Raw genomic sequence first — 26,165 nt, 5'->3', positions numbered from 1 at the left:
CCTGGTGCCCCCCTGCCTGCTCATGTAGAGAACTTGGGGATGTCAGAGAACTGTCATGACAACACAGGGCCTTTGCCTTCCCAGAAGAGGCACGGAGCCAGATGACTCAGCAGGAGACCCCACCACGCCTTCCATCTCTGCTGATGCTTAGCCACTGGGGTTGGGGCAGCAGGTCAGCAGGTAGAGCTGGGCCTGGACCCGGGTGGAGCTGGCCTGTGGCCCCAGGCAAAGCCTCGACACCCAGCCTTGGCCTCCTCTGTGGACACTTAACGCCCCTTAGCCGGGACAGCTGCCACCTTGGCATGCGCCTCACGCTTTCCTTGATCCCCAGCATCCTTGAGGCTATGTGTCTGGGGCACTCAGAAAGTGGGAACACTCTGGATCTTTCTCCCTTAGTCAATTTCCCCACCCCCTGAACCCCAGCTTTACAGAGTGACTTCCCACACACAGGCCCGCCCAATCACTGGTGCCCAGGCCTCCCCAAGGACCAGGTCTCAGGCTGGGGGCTGGGGGCCTCTGGGGCTGCTCTCGCCACTCGCCACCTTGTCCCTGAGGAGTCCTGGACTAGTGTCAGAAGGCAGATGTGTTCTTTCACACCTGTACCTGAGGGAGGCGCACGCTAATCTAGGGAAGACATTTAATGGGTGTGAGGACTCTGTCCTCTCATCTGGCTTGCGGCGTAAGTGCTCCTTAAGAAGCCAGAGTTCTGAAATGAGCTCAAAAGAGTAAGGGCGCAGGGAATGAGGACCACGGGAGCTGTGCTGTGGATGGGAGGCACTCGGCACTGTGACCCGCGAAGAGTGGGCTGCGCTTTGTGGGTTTTTTGTGGTAAAAACTTCACTGAGTGTGCAGTTCAGTCATTTGTATTACGCTCCCAGAGTGGTGCAGCCATCACCACAGTCAGCTTTAGAACAGTCCCATCATCTCTGAGGAAACCCTGTGCCCTCTAACTAGTGCCCTCTTCCCCGCTCTCCTCCCCCCCAGCCCCTGGCAGCCACTGATCGGCTTTCTGCCTCTCTGCATTTGCCCATTCTGGACACTGCACATAAATGGAGTCACACGATGAACGACCTTGTGTCTGGCTTGCTGCTAAGCTGCTAAGTCAGTTCAGTCGTTTCCGACTCTGGGCGACCCCATAGACGGCAGCCCACCAGGCTCCCCCGTCCCTGGGATTCTCCAGGCAAGAACACTGGAGTGGGTTGCCATTTCCTTCTTCAGTGCATGAAAGTGAAAAGTGAAAGTGAAGTTGCTCAGTCGTGTCTGGCCCTCGGCGACCCCATGGATTGCAGCCTTTAAGGCTCTTCCGTCCATGGGATTTTCCAGGCAAGAGTACTGGAGTAGGGTGCTGTTGCCTTCTCCGGTCTGGCTTCTAAGTGTGGTGTTTTTGAGGTTCATCCATGTTGTAGTGTGTATCAGTACTTCATTTCTTTTTGTGGTTGAGTAATGTTCCATTGTGTATAGATGGACCACATCTTATCTGTGCAGCACCTGATGAACATTTGCGTTCTTTCCATTTATTCACTTTTATGAATGATGCTCCTGTGAATATTTCTGTACACATTTTTGTGTAGACATTTCTCTTGGGTATAAACCTAGAGTGATTTCACTCTGGGTCATGTAATGACTCTTACGTTTGGCCGTTGGAGGAAGCAATGCTTGTTTTCCTAAGTGGCTGTACCATCTTTACCCCCAGCAGCAGATGTGAGGGCTCTACTCTGCCCACGTCCTGCCTAGCCCTAGCTCGTTCTTGTTTTTTTTCATTATAGCCATCCTCAAGTGTTATCTCAGCATGGTTTTGATTTGTATTTTCATAATGACCGATGATGTTGAGCATCTTTTCTTGTGCTTAGTGGCCATTTGTACCTCTTCTTGGGAGAAATGTCTGTTTAGATCTTTTTACCCATATTTTAATTGGATTTGTTTTTTTTTAATTATTGAGTTACAAGAGTTCTTTATATATTGTTTTTTCCTGCACCACATTGCTCGTGGGACCTTAGTTCCCGACCAGTGATCGAGCCTGGGTCCGTGGCAGTGAAACTGCCTCTTAACCGCTGGATCCCCAGGCATGTCCCTCTTTTATATATTCTTAATCCTACACTCTGATCAGACGTAAGATTTGCAAAAATTTCCTCCTGTTCTATGGATTTTCTTTTTACATGTTTAATAGTATCCTTTCAAACACAAGTGTTTTTTAATCCTGATGAAATCCAGTTTATTTTTTCTTTTGTTGCTTGGGCTTTTGGGGTCATATCTAAGATACCATTACCTAATCTAGGGTCATGAAGATTTATTTCTGCATTTTCTTTTAAGAGTTTAATAGTTTAGCTCTTACACTTAGATCTTTGACCGATTTTGAGTTAATTTTTTTATATGTATTTGGTTGGGAGTCCAACTTCATTCTTTTACACTTGGATTTTTTTTTTTTAGAAGTGGTTTTTTAAGAAGATGAACACATTTGTCTTCCTTTAATGTGGAAGTTGACTGACTCTTTTCCAGTTATTTCAGTACCATTTGAAAAGACAGTTATTTCCCCCGTTGAATCCTTGACACCTTTGTCAAATATCAATTGACCAAATGTGAGAGTTTTTTTCCAGCCACTCAATTCTACCCTATTTGTCTATGTCTACCACTATGCCCTTATTGTAGCTTTGTAGCAAGTTTCAAAATTGTAAGTGTGAATCCTCTAACTTTGTTCTTTTTCAGAATTGGGTTTACTATTCTGGGTCCCTTGAATTTCCATATGAATTTTAGGATCAGCCTTTTAATTTCTGATAAGTCAGGTGAGATTTTGATGGGAATTTTTTTGGATCTGTAGATCAGTTTGGGGAGTGCTCCCATCTTAGAAATATTAAGTCTTATGATCCATGAACACAGGTATATTTTCATTTATTCATTAATTCCTTTCAAAAAATTTTGTAGTTTTCAACATATAAGTTTTACACTTGTTTATTATTATTTTATTCTTTTTGATGCTATTGTAAAGAGGTTTTTTCCTTAATTTCAATTTCAGGTTATTCGGGTTAACAAGTGTATAAAAACACAATAGTTTTGTGGGTTTTTTTTTTGGTATGCTGAACTTATATATTAGTTCTAGTAGGTTTTTGGTGGAACCCTTAGGATTTTCAATATGCAAGATCATGTCATGACAAATAGAGATATTTTTACTTCTTCCCAACCTGGATGCCTTTTAGTTCACTTTCTTGCCTTAATTTTCCTGGCTGTCCCTCCAGGACAGTATTGAAGAGAAATGGATGTCTTCATTTTATGTGTTTCTATTCCATTCCCATCCCTCCGAAAAAACAGGAAGAACAAAATCCTTACAAAATTTTGGAACAAAATCCAATCCGTTTCTTTTTTCTTTCCTGGTGGTTCTTTCCTACCTTTCTCTTTTCATCGTCTTTTTTTTTTTTGAGCCAGGCGGGTGGTGGGGCTGACGGGCCAGGCAACACCTGACCCACTAGGCCTTCACCGTTCTCGTCAGTCTTCGTGATGTTTCTGTGGATTCCGTCGTGAAATGTGAGCTTGACAGCGGCATCGCTGCGAGTGGGTTTGCCCCCAGGCGGGCACTGAGTACTGCCTCCACAGCAGCAGAGGGAAAAGATCTCCTGTGCTGTGACTCCACTGGGAGGGGCAGCAAGAGAGTGAGCAACACTCACAGCGATGGCTCCAGTGGTAGCCAAAGCCCCCGACAGTGTGTTAACAGAGGGCACGTGAAGTCCCATAAAGGCCACTGTGTGGGCTGATAGGTTAAACCCTCGTGGGGCGGTGAGGCATTTGAAGGCGATCTGGGGACTTTGCCTGCGAACTCTGCAGGGGAACCATGGGTGCAGCTACCAAATCCTCGATAGACCCTTAGGTTTCACCAGTAGGGTATCTTAGTGGGCTGCCGCCATCCCCTCCCCAGCTTATGTTTACCGTGCTGCCCAAGTCAGCAAGAAAAGGCTAGATTCTGAATGTTCTGCTTAAGCAAAGTGCCCCAGAGAAGGGCAGAGACAGATCTGACGCGTTTGCTGTGGTGTCCTAGCCTCCTGAATGCTGACCTGGTCATGTAACAGGCGTCACCATAACTGGGTTAGAGTCGTGGTGATCAGCATTTCCCAAGTGCTCACTGATTCCACAGGCAGATTGCAGCTATCTGCAGGATTCCTGTATGAGGAATCCTATGAGGAATGTGAGCTATATGAGGAATGTGTCTTTCCTGGTGACATCTGCAGGCTGGGGGAGGGTCTCCGTACGTCTTTCTTTATATATTGTCCTCCTCATGTGTTTAAAGTGTTAGTCACTCAGTCATGTCTGACTCTTTGCAACTCTACGAACTGTAGCCTGCCAGGCTCCTCTGTCCATGGAATTCTCCAAGCAAGAGTAGTGGACTGAGTTGCCATTCCCTTCTCCAGGGGATCTTCCCTGCCCAGGGATCAAACCCAGGTCTCCCACAGATTCTTTGCCACCTGAGCCACCAAGCCACGTGTGAAACAATATGTTTCTAAGCACAGTGTCACGTTAGTACTGTAGTTTTCCCTTACTTCACTTCTTAGGAAACATTTCTTTAAGTAAATAATATAAAAATATACTCGTCTTATTTTCTCTCCATTAGTTCCAAGTCAGTAACATATAACACACGTTGAGCTGTAGATTGTGTAGAGAACACATGGGTCTGTACAAGAGCAAGTGGCCGCTTCCTTATTCCAAGGGTGGTGTCCTGGAGGAAAGCCCCGTTCTCCATGGACTGTTCGTCTGACACACTGAGGTGCGTCGCACACGCCCGTACCACCAACTGGACAGACTCTTGGGGACGTGGTGACCTGGAGCTCATCCTGCACCTCTTGCTTTGCCTGCCCTCAGCGTACTGGCATGAAGGGAAGTGAGGGATCGCAAACACACTTTTTTTTAATTGAAGTGTCGTTGGCTTACAATGTTGTGTTGGTTTGGTTTCAGGTGTACAGCAAAGTCATTTCAATATATGTGTATGTATGTATTCTCTTTCAGAGTCTTTCACATTATAGATTGTTACAAGATACTGAGTAGAGTTCCCTGTGCTGTACAGGAGGACCTTGTTCTTATCTGTTTTATATATGTTGGTGTCTAGTTGCTCGGTTGTGTCTGACTCTTTTGTGACCCCATGGACTATAGCCCGCCAGGTTCTTCTGTCCATGGGATTTCCCAGGCAAGAATACTGGAGTGGATTGTCGTTTTCTTCTCTTGTTTTATATATAGTAGTATGTGTATGTTAATCTCAGGCTCCTAATTTATCTCACCCTGCCACTTTCCTCTTCAGTAACCATAAGTTTGTTTTCTACCAACAAGTCTGTCTTTGGTAAATAAGTTCAATTGTTTTATTTTTTAGATTCCAGATACAAGTGATATCACATGACTGACCTTGTCTGACTTCACTGAGTGTGACAGTCTCTAGGTCCGTCCATGTTGCTGCAAATGGCAGTATTTTATTCTTTTTTATAGCTGAGTAATATTCCATTATACACACACACACACACACACACACACCACATTTTCTTTATCCATTTATCTGTCAGTGAACATTTGGGTTGCTTCCATGTCTTGGTTTTTGTAAATAGTGCTGCTATGCCCTGTTCCAATTTAAGAACATGATATATGTTTCCATCTGTTGGTGTTGTCTTCGATTTCTTTCATCAACATCTTAGAGTTTTCACAGTACAGGTCTCTTGGCCTCCTTAGGTAGGTTTATTTCTTGGTATTTTATTCTTTTTGATGGGATGGCAAATGAGATTGTTTCCTTAATTTCCCTTTCTGATATTTTGCTGGGTATATATAAGTGCACAGATTTCTGTACATTAACTTTGTATCCTGCAACTCTCTAATACATTGATGAACTCTAGTAGTTTCCTGGTGGCGTCTTTAGCGTTTTCTGCATACAGTATCATGTCATCTGTAAACAGCAACAGTTTTACGTCTTCCTTTCTAATTTTGATTCCTTTTATTTCTTTTTCTTCTCTGATTGTTGTGACTAGGACTTCCAATACTATGTTGAATAAATGTAGTGAGAGTGGGTGTCCTTGTCTTTTTCCTGATCTTAGAGGAAATGCTTTCAGCTTTGCACTGTTGATATGATGTTAGCTGTGGGTTTGTCATCCTTGGCCTTTATTATGTTGAGGTGTGTTCCCGCCATGCCCACGAACACACTTTAAATCTGGCTATGTGGCGCTTGACCGGCAGGGGAGCTTGGACATAGTGAATCTCTGAATAATAGGTAATGCTGAATCTTTAAGCAAAGTGGAAATGTTTACAAACCAATTGTTTTGGATTAACTGCATCATCTCCAGATTATTTTTCTACTGTTTTAAAGTAATATATGGAGGGGCCAGCTCTGTTACGGTAGCATAAGCCCACTTCAGCCCTTGTCTGTCACTATAACAACTGAAAACTCAAGTTTTAAAAAAAAAAGCTCCCTAAGGCCTCTGCAGAGTGAACCAAAGCAGGTGCATTGTGAAGGCAAGTTCAGACTTGCCGCTGTAACCCGTGTAGGGAGAGCCTTCCCATTTTATTTTCCCTTTCCTTTTTGCCTCAGGTGGCCTCAGCTGCAGGACCACACAGCAACACCAGACCAAAACTCTGGTAGAACTCTGTCTTTCTGGCAAGAGGAACTCTTGACAGAGGAGCCAAGTTCTAGAAAGTGCAGGGGTCCTGGAGAGGAGAGAGTTGGAGAAAGGGGCCTGGCTCTGGATAAACCAGTGCAGGTCGTGGGCTCACCTCCAGGCGACACGGGCACGGGAAAGACCCAGAGCGGCACAGAAAGCTTTTGATAACTGAACTTAGAGTGGAACCACTGGCCACTGAAGGCGAGCAGAGCTTGTGGTCTGAATGCACCAGGCTGATGGGCTCCTGAGTCAGGGCAAAGTTCTCCAGAGGATTGTAACAGACCCAGAGTCTGCACAACATAACAGTCAAAATATCCAGTTTACAAACCCAAATTATGCGAGGAGAGAGACAGTCAACAGAGGTCAGCTCCAAGGTGATCCAGGTGGCGGAATTATCAGACAGAAATCTTAAAGTGGTTATTATGACTGATCATATAAGGTAGGGTCAGACATACCTCTGAAGATGGGAAGATAGAATGTCTCAGCTGAAAAGCAGAAACTAAATAAACAAATTGAAAACTTTAGAACTGAAAAAAATGCCAGATATCTGAGAAAGCAGATGACTAAGGAACGACTCCGTGATCTTAAAGACAGAGCAACAGAAATCATCCAATTTGGAGAACAAAGAAAAGATTAGGGTGGGGGTGTGTTGGGGGGGGGGACCTCAGGAACTTTTGGGACAATATCAAAAGGACTAACATCTAACATGTGTTTTCAAAATCCCAGAAGGAGCAGAGAAAGAGATTACCGCAGGAAAAAAACATTTGAAGAAATAATGGAGGAAAATTTCCCACATTGATGAAGGACATCAGTTTACAAATTCAAAAAATGTGATAATCCCCAAAAAGGATAAATTCAAAGAAAAACAGGCCAAGTCACATTATAATTAAACTGCTAAAAATCAAAGGGAAAGAAAAAATCTTGAAAGCTGCCAGATAAAAATGTAACATTACCTGCAGAGTAACAAGAAGTTGAAGGACTACAGATTTCTAATCAGAAACCACAGAGGCTAGAAAATGATGAAACAATGTCTTTAAAGTATCGAAGAATAGAAATGTCAATGGGAGCTCAACATTTGGCAAAAATATGCTTCAGGAATGAAGGGAAAATAAAGACATTCTTAGATGAAGGCAAACTAAGAGAATTTACTATGCAGGTTATAATACTGAATTATTCAGGCTGCAGGGAAATGACACCAGATGGGAAATGAAAAGAGAACAACAGAAATGATAAACATGTGGGTAAATAAACAAGGTAATTTTTCCCTTTAAGGTTTAAAAAACATGTATGACTCTTGAAAGCAAAAATTATAACATTGCCTCATGGGATTTTCAACATATGTAAATGTAATTGGTGCAGCAACTATAACACAAAGGGGGAAGATAGAGGAAATTACTTGGGGGTAAGGCCTCCACATTTTAATGAAATGGTACAACACTACCTAAATAAACAAAGGATAGGCATGTATATAAAAATCCTTAGTATGATCATTAAAAAATAGAGATAGGGCCTTAATAAAGGTCAGTAGGTAAAATAAAGTGAAATACTAAAAAGATTCTCAAATAATCCAGAAAGCATCAGGAACGTGGACCAAAGGAAATGAACAGAAAGCAATAAAATGGTAGACCAAAATTCATCTACTTTAATTACATTAAATGTAAGCGATCTGCTGCTGCTGCTGCTGCTGCTAAGTCACTTCAGTCGTGTCCGACTCTGTGCGACCCCATAGACGGCAGCCCATCAGGCTCCCCCGTCCCTGGGATTCTCCAGGCAAGAACACTGGAGTGGGTTGCCATTTCCTTCTCCAATGCATGAAAGTGAAAAGTGAAAGGGAAGTCGCTCAGTCATGTCCAACTCTTAGCGACCCCATGGACTGCAGCCTACCAGGCTCCCCCGTCCATGGGATTTTCCAGGCAAGAGTACTGGAGTGGGGTGCCATTGCCTTCTCCAACACACCAACTAAAGACAGGATGGTCAAATTGGAAATTTAAAGAAAATAATACAATTTGCTATCTGCAAGAAACGCACTTTAAATATGGAGACAGATAAGTTAAATGTAGAGAAATGGGGAAAGCATACTATGGAAACACTATTCAAAGAAAATCTATAGAGTGGTTACGTTAGTATCACTAGAGGTAATTACATAAAAATGAAAGAAGGCATGATAATCCTAACTGTATATTTGCCTAACAATAGAACTTCAACATACAGAAAGCAAAAACTGATAGAACTAAAGGACAAATGGCCTCTTAAAGGTTAGACACCCCTCCTTCAGTAAGTGAGAGCAGAAAATCATTAAGGGTACAGTCAACCTGAGCAATTTTATCAGCCAGCTTAACTCATGTTTATAGAATGTTGCCCCCAACAACAGAGCACATATTCTGTTTAAGCACGTGTGGAACATTTGCCAAAATACCATGTTCTGGGACTTTAACAAATCTCAAACAATTGAAATCAGACAAAGTATGTTCTTGACTATAGTGGGATTACTCTAGAAATCAGTAACAAAGAGATCTGGAAAATCCACAAATATTAAATCATGAATAAAAAAGGAAATCACAAGGGAAATTAGAAAATACTTTGAACTACACAACAAGAAAACACAGCAAATCAGCATTTATGGACTGTGCTTATCTATTTTTTTAAAGTCTCCAATCATCTAAACTTTCACTTTAATTAGTTAGAAAAATACCAAATTAAAGTAGTCAGAACAAATGGAATAATAGCAGAAATCAAAGAAAATGACAACACAGAAACACTAAAGAAAAAAGCAAAAACTGATTATTTGAAAAGATCAGTAAATTTGACAAACCTTGAGCTAGACTGATGAGGAGAAAGAAGATACAAATTATGACATCAGGAATAAAAGAGGGAACATCACTACAAATCCTTTAAAACAAAAGAATATTTTTAAGGCAAGAATTTTCCTTTGGTTCAGTGGTCAGAACTCCACACTTTTCCTGCTGAGGGCCTGGATTCAATCCCTGGTTGAGGAGCTAAGATCCCACAAGCCACATAGCATGGTCAAAAAATATATATATATATTAAGGAATTACTACAATTTCATGCCCATAAATTCAACAGTTTAGATGAAATGGGAAAATTTGTTGAAAGACACAAATTACTAAAGCTTATGCAAGAATACATAGATAAAATGAATAGTCGTATGTCTTTTTAAAGAAACTAAACTGTGCTTAGCTGGTCAGTCGTGTCCGACCAACTCTTTGCAACCCCAGACTTCTCTGTCCATGGGGATTCTCCAGGCACAAATACCAGAGTGGGTTGCCATGCCTTCCTCCAGGGAATCCTCCATCCCTTATGAACATACATACAAAACCCTCAATAAAATATTAGCAAATGAAACCCAGCAGTATGTAAAGTGGGGCCTTTGTCTTAGAATAGCCTGTTTTTTTACAGGATAAATCACATGGGGTTTATCTTGGAAATAAAAGTTTAGCTCAACCTTTAAATATTAACCAGTATATTTCAGCATATCAATAGACTAGAGAAGAAAAAGCTTATGATTTCTCAGTAAATGCAGGAAAAGAATTTTAAAAACTCTTAGCAAACTACAAATTAAAGGGAACTTCTTAAACTTTATAAAAGTCATTTACAAGAACTCTGTGGCTAACGTCACACTTCATGGTAAAAGACGGCATGCTTTCCCCCGCAAGACTGAGAATGAGGCAAAGAGGACTACTCTAACCACTTCTATTCAACATCACATTGGAAGTCCTAGTCCATGTAATAAGCAAAGAAAAGAGATAAAATGCAGAATCCCAAAGAATCTGTAAGAAATCCACTAGAACTAATCATTACATTTAGCAGGGCCACAGAATACCAGGTCACTGTGCAAAATTCAATACATATTTCCATTTACTAGCAACAAACAACTGGAAACTGACGTTTAAACACGGGAAACAAACTTCCCAAGCGGGAAGAAGTAGTGTGTGGTAAATCAGGGCTCCCACTAAGAACTAGAGAAGCCAGACAAAATATATACATCATCTCTTTAAATGTGTCAGAGAACTGCAGAAGCAATGGAAACAAGCGGGTTTAAGATTCCACAGAGGGGCAGGACCGCGGAACGATAGCTGACCATCTGCGCACACTGCTTGCCAAGCGTTGGCTCGTGCTGGGTTTACGGACAGAATTTAAGATTTAAAAGCTGTCTAATCATAAAAAGAATGGAGACTTGAGGGCTGATCTTCCCTTTAAGACTGACAGATTCAGGAATGTGTGAGGATGCTAATTAAAGAGCTAGTGTGGGAACCTCTGGGAGGTTGTCTCCTGTCCTTTGTTGTGCTGGAGCACAACGTTGTCTAGAGGAGGGGTTGCCAGACTTTTCCTTAAAGAGCCAGATAGTAAATGTCTCAGGAGGTATGATTTCTGACTTACTGAACTCTGCTGTCTCCATGTCGACGCTGTGTAAACAAATGGACATGGCTGTGGACATGGCAATAAAACTTCACAGAAACAGGTATCTGGCCACTGGGCTGTAGTCGGCTGACCCCCACTCTGTTGCTCCCACTGTCTTTGAATATTTATTTACTAATATCTGGCCACATTGGGTCTTAGTGGCAGCACTCGGGGTCCTCGCTGCATCGTGCCGGATCTTCCAGTGGGAGGCACTGACTCTAGTTGTGGTGCTCGCGCTCAGTAGCGGCGTGCCGGTGCATGGGCTTAGTTGCTCCGCGGCATGTGGGATCTTAGTTCTGCAACCAGGGATCAAACCCATGTCCCCTGCATTGCAAGACAGATTCTCAACCACCAGACCACCAGGGAAGCCCCACCCATCTTCCTCAGCACATGACACCAGCACTGATTCAGAGACCCAGGTGACCGAAAGCCAAGAGGAAAAAACCCGTCAGTGGCAGCAAGTCCACAGGTTATCTGAGCACTGGTTTAGCAGACAAGAACTCGGATAGATCTGGAAACAGGACATTTTTCTAAATAGAGGAAATGATGGAGAAAGTAGATTAAAAGATGGAGAAACGGAGTCTATGTAAACCAACGTTTAAGAGTCTGCACACTCCACACTTCCCTGTCCAGGCAGATGTGAGCAGTTCACACTTCATCCTGGGCAATTTAGGCTGCATTTCAATGTTTCAGCTAATAAGTGAAGCTGCGTTTGGCACCAGAAGTGTACCAAGTTAGTATACCAAGTTAGTTAATGGTAACTACCTGCGAAGGGTGCCCATGGGGATTGAACCTTCCTACCCAGGTCATAGGCCCCCTTCTCTGCCCCCTCCCCTGTGTGCCTGCTTTCTGGGGGAGCCAGTGAGCAGCCTAGTGTGAGGAGGCCAAGGGCTGAGGACCACACAGGCGTCCCAAGTCATCCTTGTGGCCCTGGGGGAGGGGGCCATGAGGTGGGAGTTCAGGGGCTGCTTGAGGGTCTCATTCTCTTCCCCAGGGAGGAGAATGCTATGGGCTGGCACCACAATACCACGGGGACGGGGTCAGCCTCTTGGGGCTGCAGTATAGGGACCAGTTCGTACAGATCAGAGGGATGTGGGGATTGGGAGGAACCAGCGCCAGGGCCTAGGGTGGAGGAGTGGGTGGTGGGTGTGGAGAACTGGATTGGAGAATTAGGAGCACAAAGCTGAGGGTGTTGGGGATGGGTGGGGGACAGTAAAGCAAGAGAATCATGGCACGGGACCTGGACCGGGTCCGCAAAGGAGGCCTGGAGGGGGCATGCTGGGCAGGTGGTCAGAGCTGGAGCCCAGGAGAGAGGTCTGGGCACGAGATACGAACTGGGAAGCCGTCTGGGTTTAAGGGGAAAACCTGAGTTGCACCAGGAGGTGGGATGATCGAGGGGCGGGCCTGCAGGCAGGGGCCCTGTGCCATGCTCCCTCTGGGGCCCCAGGGGAGCAGGAGGCAACCTCTTGACTCCCCGCCTGGTGGCTCAGTCAGCCCCCTCTCCAGGGAAATTCCTTCCCGGGGCCACAGTTCCCTCACCAGCAAGTGAGGGTCTGAATGGAATCAACCTTGTGAGCTATGGAGAGGTGCCTGGAGCAGCACGTGGAGCGAATAGCAGTCACGGTCGGTTCCTGCCGCTCTGGGACCCTAGGGGTGCCTCAGTCTGCGACTGTTCCTTGTGCTCTTTTTGCTAAATTGATTTTTTAATATTTATGTCTGTGGCTGCGTTGGATCCCAGTTGCACCACTCAGGATCTTCATCGCAGCGCGCAGACGCACTAGTTGTGGCACGCTCAATAGTTGTGCCTCGGGTTTCGTCGCTCCTTGGCACGTGGGATCTTAGTTCCCCGGCCAGGGATCGAACCCGAGTCCCCGGCATTGCAAGATGGATTCTTAACCACTGGACCACCAGGGAAGTCCCTTGAGAAATTATTTGATTCTTAGGCCTGTCGATACTGCCAGCCCTTCACAGGAAACCTTCAGGCTCAGGCTCCCTTTGATGAGCAGCTCAAGGAAGACTGGGGCTTATTGAGGGAGGTCAGGGCCTCTAGGGGTCTCCAGAGTTAAAAACATTTGCCTGAGTCTGATGTGCGTGTCCTCAAGTGTGATCTTGGGAGCTCTGTAGGGTGCAGGGCTAGAGGACAGAGGAGGGAGGGTTTCAGGAGTCAGTTGTTGGCACAGCAGGTGTCAGATCCCCTTCCCGGTTTGGGGGCCCCTCAGTATGGGGGTTTGGGGCCACCAGAGGATGGGAGGGGCCTAGAGAGACAGGGAGAGCTGTGGTGCCTGGCGTGGGGGTGCGGTGAGCAGAGGGGGCAGTGACAGCAGCAGCCCAGGGTCAGGTTTGCTGGGCCAGCAAAGCCTGTTTGATAGGAAGGTGGTCCTCAGGCCAGGCCTGGCTCAGGTGGCTCTCCAGGGTTTCAACCAGTAATCTACCTGATCTCCTTTCAACAAAGCCCATTTCTGCTGAAGTCGCTGAGGCTCTTGCCCACCAGGACCGGCAGGTGTAGCTGCCTGTGCCCCAGGTTGGGCAGCTCTGAGTCCTCCTGCCCAGCTTTGTGGCCTTGGGAAAGCCCCTCACAGCCCATGCCCCAGCGCGATGAGGCTGATGAATGCCCAGTCTCGCCCCTCCTGTCCTGGGGGCTGGTGGTCAGAGGCCTTGGCAGGTTTCTGGGCCTGACTCCCTGGCTCTAGGCCACCACCTGGCATCACAGTCCTGCCAGGATCGTGGACGGTCTGGGCTCCCACCCAAGGCATCTGCAGGCAGCCTGTCAGGACTTCCACTCACTCCACATGGCCAAGGGTGGGGGCTATAGGGCCTTCTTACAGACCTCTCTGATACGGGTCTGCTCAGGAGCCCTCAATCCACGCTCTACCCTCATCACACCGCGGGTTTCATCTTAAAGGCATGCAGGAATTGCTCAACTCATAGAAGTAGTTTTGGTGGGGCTTGCAGCTTCTGGAACTCGGCCCGGTTGGAAGACACAGCTGACTCGGGGGAGCCCCTCCCAGGCTCACCCCTGACGGAGTTCTGAGGTAAAGCTGCTGAAATTCTTCAAAAGCCTGGTTCCTTTTAAAAATGATGCCAATATATATACTACTTTATATAATCTAGATAACTTATGAGAACCTCCTGTTTATCACAGGGAACTCTATTCAGCGATCTGTGGTGACCTCAGTGGGAAGGAAATCTAAAAACAGTGGGTATATGTGTGCATACAACTAATTCACTTTGCTGTACAGAAGCTTTCCAGGTGGCTCAGTGGTAAAGAATCCGCCTGCAAGGCAGGAGACATGGGTCCCATCCCTGGGTCGGAAAGATCCTCTGGTCAAGGAAATGGCAGCCCACTCCAGGATTCTTATCTGGGGAAATCCCATGGACAGAGGAGCCTGTCAGGCGTCAGTCCCTGGAGGCTGCGGAAGAGTAGGCTGTAACTGAGTGACAAAACCATAACAAAGTAACACAATGTTGTAAGGCCACTAACTCCAAAAAAAATTGTTTTAAGAACATAAAAAGTAAAAATCATTCAGTCGCTCAGTCGTGTCTGACTCTTTGCAACCCCATGAATCACAGCACGCCAGGCCTCCCTGTCCATCACCAACTCCCGGAGTTCACTCAGATTCACATCCATTGAGTCAGTGATGCCATCCAGCCATCTCACCCTCTGTCGTCCCCTTTTCCTCCTGCCCCCAATCCCTCCCAGCATCAGGGTCTTTTCCAATGAGTCAACTCTTCGCATGAGGTGGCCAAAGTACTGGAGTTTCAGCTTTAGCATCATTCCTTCCAAAGAAATCCCAGGGCTGATCTCCTTCAGAATGGACTGGTTGGATCTCCTTGCAGTCCAAGGCACTCTCAAGAGTCTTCTCCAATACCACAGTTCAAAAGCATCAATTCTTCAGCACTCAGCTTTCTTCACAGTCCAACTCTCACATCCATACATGACCACTGGCTAAACCATAGCCTTGACTAGACGGACCTTTGTTGGCAAAGTAATATCTCTGCTTTTGAATATGCTATCTAGGTTGGTCGTAACTTTCCTTCCAAGTAGTAAGAGTCTTTTAATTTCATGGGTGAAGTCATCATCTGCAGTGATTTTGGAGCCCCCAAAAATTAAGTCTGACACTGTTTACACTGTTTCCCCATCTATTTCCCATGAAGTGATGGGACCAGATGCCATGATCTTCGTTTTCTGAATGTTGAGCTTTAAGCCAACTTTTTCACTCTCCTCTTTCACTTTCATCAAGAGGCTTTTTAGTTCCTCTTCACTTTTCTGTTTATTTTGTACTTATTTAAAAGTAAAAATAAATAAGTACAAAATAAACAGAATGTTATCCACATGAAAAGACATTCAATTAGGGATTGGGGAAATTCAAGTCAAAACCACGATGAGCACTACGTTGCACCCAATAAGACGGGGCTAGAATTTAAAAAAATAATAATAACAAACAGAAAATAACAGTGGTTGATGAGGATGTGGAGGAAGTGGAATCCTTGTGCACTGCTGATGAGAGCATAAAATGATGCAGCCGCTAGGAGAACAGCTTGGTGGTTCCTCAGAAAACTGAACATAAAACGACCTTGTGACCAGCAACTCCGCTCCTAAAGTGGACTGGAAACCGGTGTTCCAAACTTGTCCGTGCCTCTTCATAGCCACACTCCCCACGGCCACCCAAAGGCGGTAACAACCATCTATCGACCACCGGTGACTGGATGCACAAAAAGTCCTCCCCACGTAGGAATGTTCCTGAGCCGTGAGGAGTGAAGCACGGGCCACGTGACAGCACAGATGCTCCTCAGACACTGAGTGAAGGATGCCAGGCGCCAGAGGTCACACGTCACGTGATTCCACTGATGTGAGATGACCACAGAGACGGCCGGGGCTGGGGGAGGGAGCCGTGGGACCCCTCGGGGTGATCAAGCGGTTTCAGGACCAGTTAGAGCAGTGGTTGCACAACAGTGTGAGAGCACTAAACGCCACTAAAGTGGACAGGATTGTTGACTTTAAAATGGGTGATTTTATGCTGAGTTGTATCTCCATTTTCTCGAAAAGCATGTCATAGGGCCCTTTGAAAATCAGCATCACAGCGAGCAGTTTTCTCACAGAGTGAAAATGGCCAGCAGTCTGCAGTCCCCGCGTTCCCTCTGCAGGTTCCAGGCAGCCTCTCCCAGGCACCGTCTTTTCTTTGCTACTGGGTCCTGGCAGGATGGTACTCCTCTCCGCCTGAGAATGCATATCAGGAGAGTTCAGGTCCCACAGAGCCGGTGCCCTGAGGGCTGCCCGCTGACTACCCGGACTCAGGGGCAAGCACGGGACCGCCGCCCCAGCCTGGGCGGCCCCACCCTTGGCACCACCCCGCCACCCCCTGCAGCCACCACTGGCTGGGCCACCACTCTGTGCCTGCCATGCGGCTCATCGCCCACCATGTGTCTGTCCACCAGGTGGCAGCGGAGGCTCCCCAATGTGGTGTCCCTGCCCAGCAGCCCCGCCAGCACCCCATGTCCTCTGCGGACCAGGAGCCAAGATGCTGGGGTCACGTCGCCCACGAGTGTGGCCGCGTCCTCGGTCCTCTCTGCCTAACTCAGGGGAGGCTGAGCTCCAGACGCCAGGCCGGGAGACTGAAAGCCAGAGTCTGTCCTGCAAAGCACCACAGGGCTGTGCTCCTGCAGCTGACATCGCATGAGACCCCATCTGCCTGAAACAGCTTGCAAAGCATCACCTCAGCTTTCCACTGCACCACAAGCCCACAGCTTTCCACCAGGAGCCTGTGCCCGGTGGGGAGCCTCGGCTTTGACTTCACCTGAGGTGGAATCAAGGTCTCTGGGGTTTTCCCAGTGGGAAATCTATAAGCCAAGGAATGAGGGGAAATTACAACCGAATCTAACATCTCCAAGCCCAGGGGCTCTGAAAACCAAGGCCTGAGGCTGCACAAAGGACTCGGCTCCTGAAGCTGCAGAGAAAACCTCAAAATCTGGGTGAGAATTAGCAGCAGGTTCCAGGGGCTGAGCTGCCAGATCTCTGCAGGGGCCCTGTTTCTGCCAGCAACAGAGCAACACTGCAGAGGTCACATGGTGTCTGATTGGACTGTGGGTTAAAGGTCCCCTGGATTCGTTGAAATTGATTTTCCCCCGTGGATGGAATCATCTTTTTGTTTGGACAGCTAGGCAACAGCTGAAGTTTTCCATGAACCTCTACGAAGATATGTTTCTTCTGATTTTTGAGAAAAAAAGAAAAAGAGCCTGACAGGGCAAATGATATTCTCTAGCTTGACACTAAAATAATTTTTCTCAAAATCCTATTACTTTCTGACCAGACCTATCAATGAAGAAATTCCAAAATACTCCACGCTTCCTGAGGCTGTGACAGCCCGGGCGGCAGCTTTGATTCCCATCCAGACAACTCCCTGGTTCCGGACAGGAACGGGTGCTCCACCGTGGCCCTGCAGCCAGCATCAACTCAGACCAGTCTTCGCTGGACCACCCCAGCCTCCCAGCCACCTGGGCAGTCCTGTGGCTTTCACTGCAGACTGGGCTCAGGCCATCACAGTTCTCCAAAAACCCCAGCCTCTCTGCTCTCAGCCTTTCTACCTCTTGCTGTAGGAGCTTATGATCAGACCAGTAAACTCAGTCCTCACAAGTATCCAGCCAGCACCTGCCCCGCCACCCCACAGGCCCCCAGAGCCCAGCCTGGCCCCCTGACTGATTTTGGCCTCTCACTATCCAGTTTCATTACAGTTCCTCTAGGACATTCTGGAGTGAGCCACAGAAGCAGATGAAGTGGTTACACTAAAAGGGATGGGAGCTCCCATTTCCCGAGTGCCCACCAGCATTCGGGTGGGTTGGTGGGGGACCTTGCCCATGGGACAGAGCCTCCCATTGTTCAGCATCAGCTATCCCACACTGTGCAAACCGGCCTGCAGACAGTGAACTGATGCTTCCCTATCTGAGCCGTCTGGTGTGGTGTTTACACAGTCAGAACAGGGAGTGCCCCCCTCGATGTCCTTGGTTCCCAAGTACAAGAGAAATGGGGAGACCTGGGTGCCAGGGATAGCAGAGATGGGAGCTGCTGCTGCTAAGTCGCTTCAGTCGTGTCCGACTCTGTGTTACCCCATAGACAGCAGCCCACCAGGTTCCCCGTCCCTGGGATTCTCCAGGCAAGAACACTGGAGTGGGTTGCCATTTCCTTCTCCAATGCATGAAAGTGAAAAGTGAAAGGGAAGTCGCTCAGTCGTGTCCAACTCTTAGCGACCCCATGGACTGCAGCCTACCAGGCTCCTCCATCCATGGGATTTTCCAGGCAAGAGTACTGGAATGGGGTGCCATCGCCTTCTCCGACTGAGATGGGAAAGGAGCCCACAAACTACCGACTGGCAGCTGCTGCCCACCACACCCCTTCCCAGGCAGGAACCGCCCATCTGGTCCCTTCCCACCTCCAGGGCACACACCTAGACCAGACAGGTCCCGCTGCCACAGGGCCTAGATGGGGAGACAAGGTGGGTGGTTCCAGACTCCCATCTCCTGGGAACACCTGGCATCATGGGGGTCGTGCTCCTCTCCCGAGATTGCACACCACTTCTCACACATTTGGGAACCCAGGACGTCCAGGGGGTGGAGGGGCACCCCATGTTCTGGTTGTGTTGACACCACACGAGACTGCCCTGATAGGAAAACATCTGCCAGCTGTCCAAATGCCACAGTGCTAGACAGCGGGGAGGGGGTTCTGTCCTACTGACCGGCTGACCCACAGAGCCACCCAAGTCAGCCGCAAAGCTCCCCCTTTGGAAGCTTTGGGACCCTAAGTGGGGTTTTAGGATCTGCAGCAAGAAGAAAAAGTCAGGTTTCAGGGCTGAAGACAACATTTTAAAATCTGGCTTTAAATAAACATGGGATTTAAAAAAAGAGAGAGAGAGCGCGCGGAGCCTCCAACAGCTGAAATTAGAAGCAGCCGCCTGGGCAGGGAAGCCATCTGCGCACGCGAGGCGGCGTCTGGGCTTCGCTGGCAGCGCCGGGAGCCGGCACCGCAGGCCCGGGGCCGCCCTCCCTCCGGGAAGAACCCGTGAGGACACATCCAGCCTTGTTTTCGGAGCATCCTCTAAGTTCACGTTCCAGACAACAGACTTTCTCCTCTCCACTCCGAACTTAGCTTTGAGATCACTTTCAAGGCAGTTTAAGTCATTTAAGAGGTGGAATGATAAGAAAACAAAGACTGCGTTTCAGAGGGAAATGAAATAATGATATTGAGGGTGAAGCCAGCCTCTTGCCTCATCTTTCCCATGAAGTTGAGTGGCCACCAAGAGCCAGCGTGCCTGGGGCGGCCCAGCTGGGCGCTCAGCCCTTCAGGTCACTCACCTCTGGCCTCCTCTCCTAATACACTGTGTTCTTTTGACCAAGGGGGCTTGCGTGAAGGCCATCGTTGGCTTCCTTAGCTTCCGGTCCCCCTGCTCAGAGAATTCTGTCACAAGCTGGGTTTGCACAGAAGATGCTGTGTGTGCCTGAGATTGGTGGGGGGGTCCCCCGCTGCCTGCCTTTAGCTCCACCCTGCCCACCCGACCCAGCCCCTGAGCTTGGGCTGCCCTTCCCAGTCCGCCCCATCCAGCTCTGGACACGGGGCCCAAGCAGGCCGCTCGCCCCGGCGTCCTGCCTCCGCCCCGGCCCTCCTGCCTCACCTGGGCCGGTGCGGGAGACCCGGGTCTGGGGGCTCTGCCCGAGTTATTTAAATCCGCGTTGTCAGTTAATATATTCTAACGAGCAAGTGGGTGACCGAGCTGGCAGACGCAGGATGACGCTGAAATGTAATAAGAGGGGGAGAAACACCGAGTGAAACTCTGAGACTCGTCCTCGCCCCTGCGCTCACCCCCACGCTGCCTCCCACGGGCACCTGGAGTCACGCCGATGCGCTGGATTATGTAAGAGGGCCCGTTGCTGGGGAACCTCTCCCCACCCAGCGCAGTGACAGGGCGGCACCTCCCCAGGTCCCCTCAGTGGAAGCCCCCGCGGGCCCCTCCCTGCCTGGCCAGTAAGGAAGCTCTGGGAACTTTTTACGCTGCCTCGATAGGAGGGTTAAAGCTGAACCAGGAAGGACATGGGAGGCCACCTGCTCCTGAAACACTCCACCACCTCCTCGGAGGGGAGAGGGCCCTTGTGCGCCAGGTGTCTCCTCCTCCCAGGCAAGGCCCGGCTCAGAGGCCCCCCCGAGGGCAGAAAGGGCAATGTCACCCATCCCCGGAGGCAGTGAAGCCTGTGCTGTCTGCAGCCAACATTTTGGTCAGAGAGACGAAAGCCTCTGAGCCACATTCAGGTCAAGGGGGAGCGGGTTTTGAGGGAAGAGCAAATCTCAGTAAAAGTCTGGGGAGGAGGGAGGAGGCAGGAGATTGGCCATCAGCCCGGCCCACGCATCCCGCCCCCCGCCCCACCCCAGGCCAGCCTCCTGCATGGGCGCCATGCAGCAGGTGGCAGAGTGGACCTGGGGCACTCTGTGGGGACAGGGCCACTGCTCTGCCCACTGAACCCACAGACACCGGACTCCGGGCTGAGGTGCAGGCCCCTCCTTCAGACCCACAGGCCAAATGGAGGCTTGTGCCAAGGCCATAGGTGCCCCCGTGAGTAAACTTTACATGTTAGGACTGTTTAGATTTACAGTTACTGCAAAGATAGCCCACACCTAAGAGATCCCCCCCGTCCTGCCCTGTTAACATCTCTCATCGCTGTGATGCATTTGCTACAATTAACAGACCAGCGTGGACTCACTGTTGTTCACTAGTCTGGACTTTATTAAGGTTTTCTTAGCTTTCACCTGGTGTCCAGCACCCAGCCTGGATCCCAGGTGACATTTGGTCATCACGTCTTCTTGGGCTCCTCTTAGCCCCGAAGGTCCCAGACTTCCCTGGTTTGGGCAACATGCTGGACAGGGGTCTGCAGACTGTCCCTCTACTGAGATTGGTGACGTTTCTCATGATAAGCCTGGGATGACGGGTCTGGGGAGGAGTGCCGCCTTTCTCAGCACGTCAAGGCCGTGTACAGTCCCATGGGCTCACTCTGAAGACGTGGCCTGGCTCACCTGGCTGTGGCGTGCTCGTCAGTGTCTCCTGGCACCCGTGTTTCCTGGAAGTTGCCTTGCAGCCCACACCGAGGCTGGAGCACCCACTAGAGGGGGCAGCACCCATGGGCGCTTGGGTGCTCTCTGGAAGGTCCCATCTGACCACTGATGATGACGATATCTAAGACACACTGACCACTTGCCACAGGCCAGGCATGGTTCTTGGTGCTAGGCTTCTTCTGCCATCTATACCTCAGCCCTTCTGACACCCTGCCCAGGTAGCCTGCCCATCCAGAACCTGCTGCCCAGGCTCCCAAGGCCATCATGCAGCTGCTGGCCCAGCCCCGGGTACTGGCTTCCCAAGTCTGTGCCCACACCCTTAGCGGCAGTCCCAGGTAGATGCTAAGCTTCACCCCGTGGCAGGCGACGTGGCCCTGCCTCAGCCGTACAAGGCCACAGTGTGCTGGAGGCCGCTGAGGTGAACTTCCCGCTGGCAGGACACAGGCCTCCCCCACCACACCCCCCGGAGCTTCCGGCTCCAGGCACCCCCACGCCTTCTTGCTGACAACGCTGACAGTGTGAAGAATGTGGGCTGAGGACCAAGAAAACAGTCCTCTGGACATAATTTGGACAGTTCGGCCTGGTAGCCCTGCCCCGGTCAGTCACCCAGAGCACTGGCATAGAAGGAGGAGGCAGAGATGGCCAAAGAGGATGGGGAAGACGTGACAGTGTCCACGCCTCCTCTCTCTCCTGCTCTGGAACTTTCTGGTTGCTGATTACAAGTGCTCTAATCCAGGAAGGAGGAAAGGAAGAGGAGTTCTGATTGGGTGGATCCTTCTCTTAGAGAGACGGGGAGGCTGCCAGGAGAGGGTGGTGGAGAAACAGCTCCCTTGACAGGCATGAAATTTCCCTGTGATCTGAGACACACTGCCACCCCCTTAGGCCAAGCTCCGCAGAAACCCGGTTGGGCTGGTCAGAGAGAGAGAGATGGTGGTGAAAACCCTGAAAGTTTTGCGGTCACCTCAGAAAGGGCTCCTTCTGTTTAGCAAAAAATCACAGATCCTTGTGCCTGCCTTGCCAGGAGAACAGCTTGCTTGAAAAGCAGAGGCTGTCATCCTGTAATTAAATCTGAGACCCCCCCTCCCTACGTGACGTTGAGATGAAGCCACTTACATAACGCAACTAAAAATAAGCTGATGAAGAGATGCACTTTGATTCTCCCTGCTTCCAGCCTTTTTCTCCTGGGCCACCCGTGCTGGGGTCAGCTGACCCGGGGTCAGTGTCGGCAGCACCACGTGGTCAGATTCTTGCCGCTGACCCTGGCTCGGCACCCTATGTGCGCAAGGCCCCATCACTGGTGCCGGGGATGGGGGGACCTCAGGTTCAGAGGTGGGGTGCTGCGGGTCGCCATGGCTACACACGTCTCTGGTCGCTTGGCCCATAGAGGTGAGGACGGGCAGTCAGAAGTGACAGGGAAACCGGCAGTGGGCAGATTCCAGCCCATCTGCTTTCTCAGGGACTCATGATGAGCCGCTCATCTATAGAAAGCCACTGCCCACCCCCTCAAATACTGCAGGGAGAACAACACCCTGGTCTGCGCGAGGGCAGTGGGCCATCCAGCACCCACTAGTCCTTGCAGGGCCGGTGGGACAAGCGGAGCCTCTCCATTGTGGCAGTGACTTGCTGGTCTTGAAGAGAGGTGGCCCTGACCCTAAGCGGGCCCCTCTGACTCCTAGGAGTGGCACTGGGACCACCTCAGCACCCAGCCCACCCCTAGCCCTGGGCACTGCTCAGCCCCGCTCAGACACTGCTGCCATCTAAAGGGCTCCCACCTAAGAAAGGCCTCGGGGATCACTGGTGGGCTCCTGGCCTGTGGCTCAGACCTCCTTGCTGCTGAAGGGGTCAGCATGCAGGGCCGGGCACCCCAGTAGACTGGTGGTTGGAAGATGGGCAGGGGAAGGGAAGCTGCCCAGCAGGGGGCAGACTTTCTCACTGCAATTCTCCAGGCCCAGGTGTAAGCCCCTTTCCAGTCCTGCCCTGCATCTGCCATCGGCCCCACGTTCTCAGTGCCATTTGGCTGGATGTGCTTATTTTCACTTGCCCCAGGTGCTCAGTGAACGCTCTTCTGAATGATGGCTTCCCTCCCAGCTGTTCACCTCCTGCCCAGATGTCAGCTGGAGGGTGCAGGCCCGAAGTGAGGCGATTAGTCCTCCTGCCTCAGCTGCTACCAAACGTGAGCGTCCAGTTGGGCAGGAGGGCAATCAAGACTAGGATCTTCAAGGGGGTGGGGTTGGGTGGGGCTCGGGGCCACGGAAGCTTTTCTGGAAAGCCCCTCTCCTTCCTCTACTGTCTCACGACTGATGGGAGCAGATGGCCCTGGAGAATTCTCCCCAGGCTAATTCCCCTCCCAGAGCAATGAGACCCTGTTTTCACTGGCCAGCCTCCACCCACCATTCTCCTCGTCCTGGTCACTCTGCTCCCTTTGGATGAGCAACAGCTCTTGCTCTATACCCACCTGGCTCCTCACTGGCCTGTGACCTCATACAGGTCAATGGACATCAGTCTTGGGGTGGGAAGGATGGAAGCTGCCTCTAGCTGGCCTGGAGGAGAGGGAGCTGGGGGAGGAAGACAGGCCTGACTTCTGACACGTGAGTCAACAACGCCCGCATTGTTGGAGCCAGTTTGAGCCAGCTTTCTGTTACTTGCAACCAAAAGAATCCCAGAAATTACATACTATACTGAAATCTACCTTAAACACTGCAAGCAATAAAAAGGAAGAAACTGGAGCTGGTGTTGAAAGGAAATTAAACCAAGGAGAATTTCTGTGAACAAAGGCTCTGAGGTTAGGAGCAAAGGCAAATGCTTCCTGAATATCCCTTCCATTTTCTTTGAATCCATGTGAAGCAGAGCGTAGTTCATTCGGGTTAATGACCCCATTGAAAAAACCTGTCTCAGCCCCTGCTGTCTTCTGGAGTCCTCCAGCCATCTTGGGGGTTCTGTCTCCTGGGCACCTGCTCTTGAAGGGATGACTGTCCAAGGATAGATTGCGGGTGTGCTGGTGGAGAGTGTCAGGTTTAATTAAAGAGAAACACTTAGATCTGGTGTTTTACAAGGTAAAGCAAATAATTTCTCTATGTTAGTCTAATTTATGTAAATATTTCTCCAAAGGAATTGTACCAGGAACCCTCTGTGCCAACTTGGTCAACTTCCTCAGCAGAACCTCCCAGGAATTGCTTTTAAAAATCAGACATCTCTGATCCCATCTCTTCCATCCAGGGAGGTTCACCCTCCCCCAGGTTTTCCCCCTCCCCACCCCCGACCCCCCACCTCCCACCCCCTCACCCCCTCACCCCCACACCTCCCACCCCCTCCACCTCCCTCTTCCCTGCCCCTCCCCTTCCCTGAGTTTCCTCTCCCCAAGGAAACTACCCCTCAAGGAAGATCTTCTTCCACCATCACAAGGGTCCTCTTTCTCCGAGCGCCCCTCAATCCTCACCACAGGATCCTTTCCCCATCCCTCCCCCACCCCTTCCAGAATCCGCACCCCCAAAACCCCTCTGCAGAGTCCTTCTCTGAAACCCAGGGCTCTGCCCTCCCTAGAATCCCAGCCCCAAGGGCCCTCCCTCACGATGCACCCCTCCCAGGGTCTTTCCCCAGGGTCCACCCCTCTCTAGGGTCTTCCCCAGGGTCCTCCCTCCCCTGAGACCCGTTTCAGGGTCATCCCTCCCCGGAAGAGCCGGCCCAGGGCTCGCAGCCACCCACCGGACTTACCTCCGAAAGTGCCCGGTAGAGGCTGGACCCTTGGGACAGCACGCCAGCCTCTCACCCTCCTTCACCAAGTCCTTACCCTTGCCCCCGCCCCCTTCCCCAGGAAGTGTCCGAGCGTTCAGGGACCTCTGTTGCCCAGTGCGGACGCCTGATCTCGACCGCTTTCGGGGGAGCGGCGCCCAAGACCCGGCCACCCTGACTCGCCACTTTGCGGAGTGCCTCCCCCACGCGCGCTCGCGGCCGGCGTCCCGCCCCCACCCGGTTTCTGCTCCCTTCTTCCTGCGCCACCCCGCCTCCGCCTCCCCGCCCCCAGCACTGCTGTCGCCCCGGCCCCCCAGGCTGTTCCCAGGGCCCCAGCCCGCGCCGCGCCTCCGCCTCCTCCCCCGCGATCGACGGCGCCACGGGCCAATCGCTCCTTGCTGCCGGCCCACAAACCCCGCCCTTGTCCCCGCCCCCTTCCCCAGTATACGGAATTCACCAATGGGAAAGACGGCACGGGGGCGGGGCCTGTCGGTTGCCTAGCAGCAGCGGCTGGGCAGGGGCGGGAGGCCGGGGGTGGTGATCCGGGTGCGGCGGGGGCGGGCGCGCGGGAGGCGGGGCCTCTAGGGGGCGGGGCCTGGTCGACTATAAAGGAGGCCGCCGGCTGGCCGCCGCGCTCCTGGTCCGGCTCCGTGCGCTGTTTGTCAGGTCTCCTCGTCGCTTCCGCAGTCGCCGCTACTTGCGCCCCTGGTTTGGTCAGTGGTGCAGCCGGACCAGCACCATGTCACTGTCTCGCTCGGAGGAGATGCACCGGCTCACGGAAAATGTCTACAAGGTGAGCTACGAGCCACACGCGCCCTCGCGCCCTCCCGGGGCGGTCCCTGGGCCCTCGGGGGTCTTACCGGCGCTGCCGCGGAGACCCAGCGCCGGACCGGCAGAGGTTGGCTTGGGTCCGCTTGCCCCGACAGCCTCTTGCTGCCCCCGCGCGCCCTTCCGTGCGCCTTCCGCGTGCGCGGGGGCCGGAGCCTTCGGACCCGAGTTGAGTAGGGGTGCGGACTGCGGAGTCCGAGGTCTGCGGGGGTCCGGGGCCACGGCTGCCCGTCGCCCTGCGCCCCGTGGTGGCCCCACCGGGCACGGTTACGCAAGCCTAGGGCACTTTTTTCTCAACAGGCTTTCCCTTTCCACAACTCCTTCTCGGTGGATGTGGCCGGGTGGGAGGTCGCGGGCGGGCAGGTTCGATGGGTAGACAGATAATCCGTCATCTTATGTAACCGCGGAGGGAGAAGACTAATTGTGTGGGAGGCTGGCGCGCCCGCCTCTGCTTCTGATGTGTGAGGAGTCGGCTCTCAGCCCCC

At 50.7% G+C, this 26,165-nt stretch overlaps 1 protein-coding gene and 2 long non-coding RNA genes across 7 annotated transcripts in view; 1 reads left to right on the top strand and 2 right to left on the bottom strand.

Moving 5' to 3' along the window:
* Nucleotides 1–10,190: 10,190 nt before the first annotated feature.
* On the bottom strand, nt 10,191–19,949 carry LOC139177616 (uncharacterized). Its single transcript, XR_011562133.1, has 2 exons — nt 19,694–19,949; nt 10,191–16,251 (listed from the first exon to the last, which is right to left on the bottom strand). It is a non-coding gene; the product is annotated as an uncharacterized lncRNA (long non-coding RNA).
* An 827-nt stretch (nt 19,950–20,776) lies between these two features.
* Nucleotides 20,777–25,049, bottom strand: LOC139177615 (uncharacterized). The gene is made up of 2 exons (XR_011562132.1): nt 24,835–25,049; nt 20,777–24,118 (listed from the first exon to the last, which is right to left on the bottom strand). It is a non-coding gene; the product is annotated as an uncharacterized lncRNA (long non-coding RNA).
* Nucleotides 25,050–25,487: 438 nt separating this feature from the next.
* The window catches only part of BAIAP2 (BAR/IMD domain containing adaptor protein 2), a 63,622-nt gene continuing 62,944 nt past the window's right edge, over nt 25,488–26,165 (top strand). For all 5 annotated transcript variants that reach the window (XR_011562131.1, XM_019981298.2, XM_019981300.2 and 2 more), the window contains exon 1: nt 25,488–25,645. Coding sequence is in view for 4 of the 5 variants with exons in the window: in XM_019981298.2 (XP_019836857.1) it covers nt 25,592–25,645 (54 nt within the window). In the remaining variant the exon portion in view is untranslated. The remainder of the gene's footprint in view (nt 25,646–26,165) is intronic.

The sequence above is a fragment of the Bos indicus genome, chromosome 19 (genome assembly GCF_029378745.1).
Source record: "Bos indicus isolate NIAB-ARS_2022 breed Sahiwal x Tharparkar chromosome 19, NIAB-ARS_B.indTharparkar_mat_pri_1.0, whole genome shotgun sequence".
Classification (NCBI taxonomy): Eukaryota; Metazoa; Chordata; class Mammalia; order Artiodactyla; family Bovidae; genus Bos; species Bos indicus.
The sequence above is the reverse complement of the archived record's forward strand: the minus strand, read 5'-3'. Positions and strand labels throughout refer to the sequence as shown.